We start from the raw sequence: 13,771 nt of genomic DNA, 5'->3' as shown, positions 1-13,771 counted from the left end.
GAGGAGGAACGGGAAATGAGGCATCCAACCTTGTGCAAATGGGGTCTTTCATGCTGTCGTGCCTGTTGACGGACCCTCGTATAAAAAGGTTGAAGGAGAACGGGGTGTACACGCTACTAGACCCCCGGTATAAGCAGACAGTGGCGGAAATGTTACCGAATTACAAGTCGGAAAGGATGCAGCATTTGCAAAATAAATTAAAAAGTATTCTTTACACAGCGTATAAGGGTGATGTCACAGCAGAACGGGAATCTAACAGGGGAAGAGGTGAAAGTTATCCTCCTCCTCCCACGACCACGCCATATCTGCCAAGTGACCCTATGTAGGGGGAACAGTCCCTATTCTGCTCTGTGTCAGTGTGTATCAGGGATCCTAAGAATAGGTGTAAATCCATATCTGCCAAGTGACCCTATGTAGGGGGAACAGTCCCTATTCTGCTCTGTGTCAGTGTGTATCAGGGATCCTAAGAATAGGTGTAAATCCATATCTGCCAAGTGACCCGATGTAGGGGGAATAGTCCCTATTCTGCTCTGTGTCAGTGTGTATCAGGGTCTCTGAGGACAGGTATCAATCCATATCTGCCAAGTGACCCGATGTAGGGGGAATAGTCCCTATTCTGCTCTGTGTCAGTGTGTATCAGGGTCTCTGAGGACAGGTGTCAATCCATATGTCAAGGTGTCAATATGTCATATGTCAGGTGTCAATCCATATCCATTGTGATTTAGGAATGTTAGGTGATTTCTGCCCTTTATGGATTAAAACCAGACTCTGCATCAACTGTGTAATTTTCCATGGGAGTTTTGCCATGGATCCCCCTCCGGCATGCCACAGTCCAGGTGTTAGTCCCCTTGAAACAACGTTTCCATCACTTTTGTGGCCAGAAAGAGTCCCTGTGGGTTTTAAAATTCGCCTGCCCATTGAAGTCAATGGCGGTTCGCATGGTTCGCGAACGTTTGCGGAAGTTCCCGTTCGCCATTCGCGAACCGAAAATTTTGTGTTTGCGACATCACTATCTATAGATTACAATAAACTGATTAGTTACATGCCTTAGAAAAACAGCACTCTAACAGCAATACTCCATCTTTCACTTTGAGATACAGGGAGTGCAGAATTATTAGGCAAGTTGTATTTTTGAGGATTAATTTTATTATTGAACAACAACCATGTTCTCAATGAACCCAAAAAACTCATTAATATCAAAGCTGAATATTTTTGGAAGTAGTTTTTAGTTTGTTTTTAGTTATAGCTATTTTAGGGGGATATCTGTGTGTGCAGGTGACTATTACTGTGCATAATTATTAGGCAACTTAACAAAAAACAAATATATACCCATTTCAATTATTTATTTTTACCAGTGAAACCAATATAACATCTCAACATTCACAAATATACATTTCTGACATTCAAAAACATAACAAAAACAAATCAGTGACCAATATAGCCACCTTTCTTTGCAAGGACACTCAAAAGCCTGTCATCCATGGATTCTGTCAGTGTTTTGATCTGTTCACCATCAACATTGCGTGCAGCAGCAACCACAGGCTCCCAGACACTGTTCAGAGAGGTGTACTGTTTTCCCTCCTTGTAAATCTCACATTTGATGATGGACCACAGGTTCTCAATGGGGTTCAGATCAGGTGAACAAGGAGGCCATGTCATTAGATTTTCTTCTTTTATACCCTTTCTTGCCAGCCACGCTGTGGAGTACTTGGACGCGTGTGATGGAGCATTGTCCTGCATGAAAATCATGTTTTTCTTGAAGGATGCAGACTTCTTCCTGTACCACTGCTTGAAGAAGGTGTCTTTCAGAAACTGGCAGTAGGACTGGGAGTTGAGCTTGACTCCATCCTCAACCCGAAAAGGCCCCACAAGCTCATCTTTGATGATACCAGCCCAAACCAGTACTCCACCTCCACCTTGCTGGCGTCTGAGTCGGACTGGAGCTCTCTGCCCTTTACCAATCCAGCCACGGGCCCATCCATCTGGCCCATCAAGACTCACTCTCATTTCATCAGTCCATAAAACCTTAGAAAAATCAGTCTTGAGATATTTCTTGGCCCAGTCTTGACGTTTCAGCTTGTGTGTCTTGTTCAGTGGTGGTCGTCTTTCAGCCTATCTTACCTTGGCCATGTCTCTGAGTATTGCACACCTTGTGCTTTTGGGCACTCCAGTGATGTTGCAGCTCTGAAATATGGCCAAACTGGTGGCAAGTGGCATCTTGGCAGCTGCACGCTTGACTTTTCTCAGTTCATGGGCAGTTATTTTGCGCCTTGGTTTCTCCACACGCTTCTTGCGACCCTGTTGACTATTTTGAATGAAACGCTTGATTGTTCGATGATCACGCTTCAGAAGCTTTGCAATTTTAAGAGTGCTGCATCCCTCTGCAAGATATCTCACTATTTTTGACTTTTCTGAGCCTGTCAAGTCCTTCTTTTGACCCATTTTGCCAAAGGAAAGGAAGTTGCCTAATAATTATGCACACCTGATATAGGGTGTTGATTTCATTAGACCACATCCCTTCTCATTACAGAGATGCACATCACCTAATATGCTTAATTGGTAGTAGGCTTTCGAGCCTATACAGCTTGGAGTAAGACAACATGCATAAAGAGGATGATGTGGTCAAAATACTCATTTGCCTAATAATTCTGCACTCCCTGTATATCTGCATACCTTTTGCTGTATCCACCCCACATAATGACACACGTTCACATTTACACACAAAATACCAACTGCAGTATTCATCATATCATGACATATTTCTGTATCAACATGTTATATAACATTGTCTACTCATGTTTCCTTGTATGCTTTTAATCATCTTATTAGACTTCATTCATTGTCACATGTTTTAGAATCAAAAGGGTCCCTTTATATAGTGGGCTTTTCCCTTAGAATTATGTTTTCAGCTCGTATTTACTTATTCCATATATGCAAGCCATCATGGCTACAAAGGGTTTTAATCCTGTAAATAAAAGCTCTCTAGAATTTAGGATGTTAAAGGAACCTTTTAGTGGCCATGGATATATGTTTTTCCTGATCAATTATGCCAATTTAAATACAAAATACTTAAAAGGCTACATTTAGTTTCATGAGATAAACTGGGGAAGCATCAATTAAACTGCCTTCCCTGTTTCAACCTCATCCTTTACAAGTAACCCACTACTGTATTAACCTTTGAGAGATGGCAGACACAAGTTTCAGTCTAAGACTTGCTTCTCGTATTGCATGTACACCAAACAAAATTCTTCTCAAAGGATGTGACAGCCAAACCATAAACCATATACACATTGTTTAGCAGGACACACAGAACTAGCGTGTCCCTGTACCGTTCTGGACCTTTTTAGAAACTCAAAATGTTTAATCTATTGCCCAGTAATAATGGGCTGGCTTACCCTTCAAACGAAAGGTCAGTTTTGAGTGTCCAAAGGGCCAGGCACGTACAGGTAATTAATTAACCCTTGCTAATCTCCTGTCCATGGTCACAACATTTATGCTACTACAAAATATGAAAAGGAAACTTAACATTGTAAAAAACTGCAAAAATGAATCTTATCACGTATACCTTAATAATACCTAATGTCCTCCAGTGGGTGCATGGACCCTTATACAGGGCAAGGATTTTACAATTTACCTTATGCCAGTTAAGAGTCATTCAACTCTTAATGACACCTCTGAAAGGGACTGTAAACCCTGACCTTGCCAGTTGGGAACTTAAACCCATACTGACGCATCTGAGAGAGGTTTTAACTCTCTCTCCTTGGTAGTTGAGGGACTTTAACCCACACTGACCACCAGCGTGAACTTATCACACCTTAAATTCCTAAATAAAATATGCCATTTACCTTAATCCACAGAGAGGGTAAGGAGCCCACCCGCTGCCACCAAATTGTTGGGATCATTTTACACTGCTGGGCAAAGCGTTCCATGCACCTCACTATAGGACCGAACGTTCGGGGAGAGCCTTTTAGTGATACACAGACAACGTGTTTCAAATTGGGTTACTACCAGTGTATTAAGGGTCAGGCAAACATATTTATAGACAGGAGATACAGCAAAAGTAACTTGACAACATAACATCAGCTAAACACGATATTGCTCATTCAGCAACCAACAACATGTATTTCTGGAAGCGAAGTCAAACAATGTCTCATTGATGGTCAGCAACAGGTTCATTTTTAAGCTGACTATTTAAAGAATAAGCTGCCCATTTACACTTCATGTATTTAATTTTTAACCTTTTCACGCACCATGCAGTACACAGACACGCACCATGCACTTCACAGACACGCACCATGCATTTCACAGGCACGAACATTACATGATGTACCCAAACACACACATTACAGTACAAAGACAAACTCCATGCACCACACGTCATGCAGCTCACAGACATCAACCATGCAATACACAGACACACTCCATGCAGCACATAGACACATTCTATGCAGTACACATACACACACAGTACAGTACACAGATACACACCATGCATTTCACAGACACACTCTATGCAGTACACATACATGCTCCATGAAGTGCACAGATACATCTGTCATTAGTCTAATACTATCCTTACCTTTTTGTGTCACTTTACCCCACTCCCTCTAGCATGTAAGCTCATTGAGCAGGGCCCTCAACCCCTCTGTTCCTGTGTGTCCAACTTGTCTGGTTATAACTACATGTCTGTTTGTCCACCCATTGTAAAGCGCTGCGGAATTTGATGGAGCTATATAAATACCATAATAATAATAATAATAATAATAATACATACCACGCAGTACACAGAAACTCCATGCAGTATACAGACACAAACTATGCATTTCACAGACACACTCCATGCCACATACAGAAAGACTCCATGCATTTCACAGACACAATGAATGCAGTACACAGGCAAACTCAATGCAGAATACAAACACACTCCATGCAGCACACATACACACTCCATGCAGCACACAGACACACATATTAGAGCACACAGACACACATATTAGAGCACACAGACACACTCCATGCAGCACACAGACACACTCCATGCAGCACACAGACACACATATTAGAGCACACAGACACACTCCATGCAGCACACAGACACACATATTAGAGCACACAGACACACTCCATGCAGCACACAGACACACATATTAGAGCACACAGACACACTCCGTGCAGTACACAGACACACTCCATGCAGCACACAGACACTCCATGAAGTTGAAAGGCCACATGCTTGAAACTTAACTTTACAGACACAGTGTTCTAATTTGATAAATTCAAGTAACAAGGTAGCAAACAGCTCTTACCTCCATTTCCAGCCACATATCCGGCTCCCAGTGCTCTTCCCTTTCTTATGACACAGGCTGACTTTGTAGGCTGAAGTTGCTCCTTCCTCCATCATACCATGAGGAAGTCTGCCGCAATATGGAGTGAGAAGGGGAAAGGCTAGATGGAAGCAGCAAGTGGCTCTGAATTCTCCGCTACATGAAGATCGTAAGGCATTGTCTGTCTGCTGGGCCCCTCAATGCTGCCCCTCCCCTGATGGGTGACCAGGAGAGGACCCCTAAGCTCTACTGTACCCAGATGCCATAGCACCTTCTGCACCTCTGGTAGTTCTACCTCTGTTTTCATTACAATCCAATTGTCCTTCCAGTTTTTTGGCCTTCGTACAGTTATTTGCTGAAAATCGGGAATGAAAGTTAGAATAAAGACAAACAATGTCATTGTGGACAGCCACTCAAACAATGCACTAGCGTAATAAACGTAGCTTGTTGTTGAGCTGCCGTGCACCTCAAAATAAATGGTACACATAGAAAATGGCAGCAGGAAAATCAGAGTAAGGATAGACGCGCACATTCTGAAGTGACACATGGCATTGCTGTTCAATCGAGGACTTGATTGGTATCCAATTACTGACAGAAAAATTATATACAGCGCCCCAAACAGAAACGCGATTGTCCCTCCACCAGTATGTAAAGCTGCATATTTGTTTGAAGGAAAAATGCCAACAACCTCAAACCCAAAGCACCATAACCACCCGCTGAAGAGAGAAGCCTTTTTGCACCATGACGGTTTGATCTCACTTGTCTGGCTTCTCAGATGGATGTATCTGTACATTACATACACTGTGCTGATTCCCAGTATGGTGCATACCGAAAAATTAATCCCATGCACTATGCTCTCTGGGTAGAAATTTCCAATGTAGCTTATTGTAGGTATGTGGTACCCAGGGTGTACGTGTAACACCTGAAACAACACAAAGGCAGTGGTGAGCCCTGAGACTGCCCAAAAGACAAGAACGCACGGCAATAACGCGAATCCGTCGCACACCATCGTTAACATCCTCAAAACATAATCCAGCGTTAAGCACAGTACCTCACCGGGAACATTTTGTGTTCTTTCCTATCGTAGATACTCTAAGATTATCCTTAACAAATCTTTCTGATTATATAGTGTTAATTAAATAGGCAGGGCTTATCGGCCTGTTACTGGTCACCTGGCCCTCACTGACACCTCTCTCTTATAATAATCATTCCTCACACACTAACTCATCATTCTATTACTCATTGACATGTCCGTTCCTACACACTCACAGCTGACTTTTTGTCATGTTACATATCACATTGTTGGCTTGTTGTCCCAACCACAAATATATGAAGTGGGAAGAAATACATTGTAATAATTCCAAAGCTGCGCTGGTACTTAAATGGTACATACAAAACAAAACACTTTTATATGCTTGCTAATTAAATCATTTATCTGTTATACTCATATAATAGAACAGGTAGGAAATATATGCTCAGCCATGACACATGCATTCTGTTTTGTATCAATGTGATGATTTGTGGACCCAGGACATACTTGAAAACGAGAGAAATCTCAATGTATCCATCCTGGTAAAATATTTTATAAATAAATAAATAAATGTATTATCTTACGTTGTATTTTTTATTTTTATTTTTTATTGTATCCAGTAATTGCTTTGTTGATTGACAGTTATATTTGAGAAGTTTATTGATACGCCATACTTTTTTTTCGTCTTTACTGGTCACTAAAACTTACTCCACTTTATTTGGACATTTACACCAAAAACATCAATAGGGCACTGTTTATTTTTTTGTTTGGTCTAAAGTATGAGTACATACTAAGTATATGGCAGACAGGACAGTATGCAGCTGAAATAAAAAGTCAAAGTTAATATAACGAAGGAAGTAGGAGCGGCACTAATTATACACAGTTATGCATGCCTAGGGAGTGATGACACGGGATGTAGATACAGATTGTGTATCAGAACCTTGACGTTATCACGTGTTTACACTTGTTACATCGTACAGGATAAATCCAAAACAATATTTTGTTTATTTCTTCCAGAACAGTAATTGTTGTGTTAGTGATTCGTGTCAAATGACTAATTAAGTTAATTTGTACTTTTAAACACTAACTAATTAGCTAATTATTTTTACAGTGTAAGTTCGTTTGGGCAGGGCCCTCTCCACCTGCTGTTCCTATATGTCACACATGTCTTGCAAGAATGAATTGTTTGTCTTGTTTACTGCATAGCACTGCTATGAATAACTGTCATTGTAATCTTTCAATATCACGGACTGGCCTAGGGCACAATATGTTTTATTTCACGGGAGGCCAAATCCTTAATGAACCATCTCCTCCCCATGTGATATCAATGACAAATTGTGTGATCTTTTCTAATGGAACGAACAATCTGTCCTGAGGTTTACCGCAGGGTGCCTGAGACTGAGCCTCCATGATGGAGCCAAGCAGCGTAGAGGAAAATGAATGGATAGTGGAAGCAATGATACATTCCGGGGGAATGATATGGGACTTTTCTTGCTCTTGTATAGACTCAGTATCAAATTGTCTGGATAAAGCGTCGGCCTTGACATTTTTAGAACCAGGTCTATAAGTAATAAGAAAATTAAAGCGAGAAAGAAACCGAGACCACCTAGCTTGTCTAGAAGACAATCGTTTAGCGTCTCATATGTAAGCCAGGTTTTTGTGATCAGTAATGATCAAAAGGGGGTCCTTGGAACCCTCTAAAAGATGTTGCCACTCCTTGAGAGCCAGAATAATGGCCAACAATTCCCTATTGCTAATATCATAATTGCGCTTGTCAGGAGACAACTTTCTAGAGAAGTAACCACAAGGATGCAATGGAGTATCCTGGCTCTCCCTCTGGGAGAGAACTGCCCCTACCCCTGCCTCTGATGCATCAACCTCCAGTATGAAAGGCTTACTGGTGTCAGGATGTATCAATATGTCGGCGGAGGCAAACCGCTGTTTGAGAGTTTCAAAGGCTTCTATAGCCTCCTTAGACCATATCGTACTACTATCCCCCTTGCGTGTCATATTGGTGATGGGGGCTATTACTGAGGAAAATCCCTTTATAAACCTTCTGTAATAATTGGTAAAACCAATGAACCTTTGAATGGCTTTCAACTCAGTGGGTAAAGGCCAATGTATGACAAATTCCAACTTTTTAGGACCCAGAGGCAGAGATATTATATCCCAAAAACTTCAGATTGGTCAAAGATGCATTTTTCTAATTTACAATAAAGTTGAATTTTTAACAAAGTCTACAGAACTCGTCTCACGTGATCGTGGTGAGTCTGAATGTCAGGAGAATAAATAAGGATATCATCCAGATAGACCAAGACAAATGAGTAAATGTAATCCCTGAGTACATCATTAATGAAATCTTGGAAAACTGAAGGAGCGTTGCCCAACCCGAATGGCATCACTAGATATTCATAGTGTCCACTTCTGGTATTAAATGAAGTCTTCCACTCGTGGTTTTCCTTTATTCTCACTAAATTGTAAGCAATTCTAAGGTCAAGCCTAGTAAACACTTTAGCGCCTTGGAGTCTGTCAAATAATTCAGCAATAAGAAGAATGGGGTAGGCGTTCTTAATGGTGATTTTGTTCAATGCCCTGTAATCGATACATGGGTGCAACTCACCGTCCTTTTTAGATACAAAAAAGAATCCTGCCCCAGCAGGCGAGGATGATTTTCGTATGTGGCCTTTATTCAATGAATCCTTAATACATTCCTCTATTACTCTACTCTCCTGAGGTGACAGAGCATAGACTGCTCCCTTAGGTGGCATGGCGCCGAGTAGAAAATTAATGGAACAGTCATATGGTCTGTGAGGAGGTAGAGTATTCGACTGAGTTTTGCTGAATACTTCTTTAATGTCTTGGTACTGTATAGGAATTTCCGGGTTTTGAGGTGTGCTAGTGGTTAATTCAATAGTGCCCACTCTTTTGGCGACATGCAATATGCACATTTCATAACAATCCTTACCCCATTCTAATATTTCCCCATTAGCCCAGTCAATATGAGGGTTATGCTTGTTAAGCCATGGAAAGCCTAATATGATCGGACATGAAGGGGATGCAATCACCTGAAATGCAATCTCTTCCTTATGTAAGGCACCAACGGAAATATTAATGGGTAATGTTTCATGTGTTATCAATGGTTGTGAGAGTGGTCTCCCATCAATAGCCTCCACAGCTAGAGATGATAGTCTCTCCTTGACAGGTATATCATTACCCTTAACAACTTGAACGTCGATGAAGTTTCCAGCGGCATCTGAGTCCATCAGGGCTTTGCATGAAAAGTTCTTCTTTTCAAAGGCAATACAAATATCAAGGAGAAACCTATTTTTATCCTTTCCAGAGGACGTTTCCATTACACCTAAGACCTGTCCCCTTAAGGTGCTTAGGTGCAGTAGTTTTCCGGACGTATGGTACAATTGATTCTCATATGTCCCTTCCTACCGCAGTATAGACATGGGCCTTCTTTTCTCCTATAATGTCTTTTTGCTTCCAACAGTCTAGTGACCCCCAACTGCATGGGTTTGGGTTGGGACTGTACAGGAAATTCAGGGACAATAGGTTTGTAGAAGTGGGGTGCTAAAGGCATATTCATGTGTCTGGTCTTGTTTCTAGTAGCTTCTCTGGTTCTCAATCTATTATCAATCTGCATGACAAAAGTGATAAATTCATTAAGCTTTTTGGGTAAGTCTTTGGCGGCAATCTCATCTAGCATAGTTTCAGATAGTTCCTTTTTAAATGCAGAAATTAACCCACTGTTAATCCAGTCTACCTCGGAAGCTAGGGTACGAAAATCTATGGCATATTCTGAGATAGACCCTCGTCTGATATGCATCATGGCAGTAGCGGTGTCATCCCCCCCCCCTAAGGTTACTCCAACATGTTGTCTCCATCAAAAACACTATTACTCCGACTCCTGTAACCAGACATATCCAGAAATGCCATCAGGGACAAGTGGATCACCTTCACTTCCAGGCTATAGAAAGACTTATTCCAAATCCCAGAAAAGGACATTTCAATAAATGTCTTCTACAAAAAGAATCAAAATGGATTCATGCATTCCAGACGTTACCCCCCCATGGATTAAATGAAGAATTTAAGTACACACCATTTATCCACAATACAAGACTATAGGCGAATTACTCTAACGAAATACAACTATATTTAATGTTAACATCCATTCTCCATACAAATTCCATTTATTTTTACACTCTATACTATTACTATACTACGTACTTAGCGCTCTGATGATCTTATCCCTATGCAGTGCTAATTTAGAGTTTACATACTTGCTATTTACTATAATCCTTACATCCATTTAGAACGGTACGATCTAATTAATGTCTATACGAATTATTTCATCCGATATAACAATCTACTTTACTTTATGACATCACTTTCACTTAACAATGCTAATTAGAATTCCATTTCATATTCAATTACAAGCATTATAAGTAATAATAAACAATTACATCATATCAAACTTAGTAAGCGCTACGGAATCTGTTGGCGCTATATAAATGGCAATAATAATAATAATAATAATAATAATAATAATATGCTATGGGCAAATATTTTCTTAACATCATCCTCCCTCACTATAGAAAATCCTCTTTTCTTACTGATTAGGGACATTGTAATGTTTAACATGCATATACATAATTACTTTTACCCTTTCAAATATATCCTAATGATTTTGGTTATATTTGGCCACCCTGCAATGTCTAACGTCCTTATTATACCAACATAAACAAGGGCAATTAATCTTGCTCGATATTTCATTATGTTACACTGTATGATTTTAATACAGCTATTAGTTCTCTTGATCATTTGCCTACAAACTGTATAGGGTTAACTATGACATCATTCACAATGATGTGATGGACCTATCATCGCAAAGGGCGCGTTATTTAAACTCCAATAAACCCGGGATACGGTTTCCCCTTCAAGAGCCACCTTACCGGCGAAACGCGTGTCGGGGCCCTGCTGCACTCATTTCCCTTAGCTAAAGTCTACCCCTTATCTACTCTGATTCTGTTACTATACTTACCTTAGATTCTTTCCATATACCTCATCATTTGGTGTTATAGGTAGGCAAGATTGTTGAGGGGTTACTAGGGAAGAGCTCAGTTTAGTGCATTCATGGTAATTGTTAAATTTGTAAAATCGATAGCTTTGAATTTACATTAGGCGCCCTTGAAGGCACAGATGCAGGGTTAGTTACAACTGACAGATAGCGGCATTTATTAACCGCAAGACATTTATTAAGCGGACATTACAAATAACCGTTATACCTCTTTATACGATATCTACTAATCAGCACAAGTCACTTTTCGTTTCAGTTAACCCATGCAGCCCTCAGCCTTGATATCCCAGCCCATACTACAGACTATATTTAATTACTCTATGCACTATTATCTTGTTTCATTTATTTTACAGGATTGAGATAGGAACTCACCAGCAGTTTGGTTTTACCACACTAGACATTTTTTCTCTCTCTGAGTTCTATATATATGCTTATTTACAGATATTTACCGTATAATCTCAGATGGCTACTTTTCTCAGTTAGTGATTTCATTAAAATAATTCATTATTGAACCAGGAGTCTCCATAATTGTTATAATTTATGGTTACATCCTGGAGAACCTAGTATTTTACATTTTCCTCCATACACTATAATTCCAGTTTGTTTGTATATAACGATTCCTTCAATCCCCTGTATTCCCGTGTTCTAAGGATATTTATTTCTTTTTTAAGAATATCGATTAAACGTAAAATTTTATGTGTAAAATGTATTAAGGAATTTATCTGGTTAGGACACATTATGTTCTCTCGCTCTCCATATCTAACTTTTGTGAAGGGTTAATCCCTCTATTTTGTCCACACGATACTCACTTTATACACCAGTAGCTTCCTACTGTTTATTTTGGAGGATCTTAATGAAGGTCAGGACCGAACCCCCCCTCTCCCCCCTCCCCCAAGTGGTACTCCTTAAGCCCTTAAGACAAAGACCGTGACCTTGGGTGTTAATACTTATATTCTGTATGTGAGGAGATGCGTTTAATCGCCAGTCGTGGTGATTGTTCATTGGCTTGGTACCTGAGCCGTGCAGAGTCACACATGTTTTGATGCGACTTGGTGTGCCCGTGGTATACGTGGGAATATGCTAACCGTGGCCGTCAGCGTGGTCGCCTGAAAACACCTTCCGTCAAATGAATGGTTAGTCGCACAAACCTGTAACCTCCCACCGTGAATGGGAGGTTTGTGACCTCTGTGGGGGGGAAATGGTACTCACGTGACCGGTTGTAGTTGTGGCACGAATGCAACGCCATAAGCGGCGGCTGGAACGGACTGTGGAAGACTGCTTTGTGGGTGTCTGGCCGGGTAGCTGGCAGGGATGAGTGCCCTCCTTGTGCCTGGAGGTTGCGGGTAAAGGCCAGTAGTTTCCCGGGAATAAGTGCTTCTTCCCTATATATGGTAATACATAGGTGTTTTTTTAAATTCTGGACTTACCTTTGTTATAGAATAATTAAAGCCCTTATTAAATTTCCCATTAACATTATTAACTTCCTAAATGATAGATTTTCCTAACAGCATTTAGAATGTTAGAAAGAGAATATATCCTCTAGAAGGATATGAGCAACACCGGAATTGTCAAGTTCCTGTAGTATGAAACATTGTATGCCATAGTTAGATCATGAGAACTGTACTAATGAAATGTCCATTCACTAAAAAGCCTTGAACCTGACCTTGAATCTAACAACACTAACTACTCAAAATGGCGCCTAAAGCCCCCCTCCCATCGAGTAAATCCTCGTGCTAGCAAAATGGCGTCTGAGCCATCGTGTCCACTCCCGTGTCCAAGATGACGCCACCTCTCGGTGGGAGGACATTTAGCCGGCCACTTAGTACCTAAGCCAATTAATAATATTGATGGGTGGGTATTGACATAGCCACTTAACACCTAACCCAATTAATGATGTTTATTTGTTGATATCTTGATCTTCTTCAATGATGTAATAATGCCTTTAAAAGGGTCTGCGAACCCGCTTTTTAACCAGATGCCATTAAATTTTCTTGAAGTTCTTTCATCTACCTGCACCTTGTGTCAGTGTGAATTTACTTCTGCGTATACGCAATTTAATCATCTCTAATTTGGACAGGAACAGATAGTCATTCAAACTTATTTGTTTGCTTAAAAGAATCTATATCAATTTGGCGCATCCAACGTGGGGCCCCGGGTTATGGCCTTTGGCCGGTCAGCCGTCCCAGAAGACGCTGGACGGAGGAATCCTGGGGGAAGGAAAGGAGACTGATCACCTCCCAGTACACGGTAGAGACTGCTGCAGCACCTAGCCGGTATGTTCCAGCCCCTTTGATTGACCCGTCCCAGTGTCTGCGACTGCTACCGGGAGGACAT

At 40.8% G+C, this 13,771-nt stretch overlaps 1 protein-coding gene across 1 annotated transcript; it reads right to left on the bottom strand.

The window, feature by feature from the left end:
• Positions 1-5,445: 5,445 nt before the first annotated feature.
• LOC134608228 (DNA damage-regulated autophagy modulator protein 1-like) lies at positions 5,446-6,333 on the bottom strand. Its single transcript, XM_063450890.1, has one exon. The coding sequence runs from the start codon at positions 6,331-6,333 to the stop codon at positions 5,446-5,448; it is 888 nt and encodes a 295-aa protein (XP_063306960.1).
• Between the last annotated feature and the right edge of the window lie 7,438 nt (positions 6,334-13,771).

Source organism: Pelobates fuscus, chromosome 4, assembly GCF_036172605.1.
Source record: "Pelobates fuscus isolate aPelFus1 chromosome 4, aPelFus1.pri, whole genome shotgun sequence".
NCBI classification, from domain to species: domain Eukaryota; kingdom Metazoa; phylum Chordata; class Amphibia; order Anura; family Pelobatidae; genus Pelobates; species Pelobates fuscus.
This window is presented reverse-complemented; position numbering and strand designations above follow the sequence as displayed.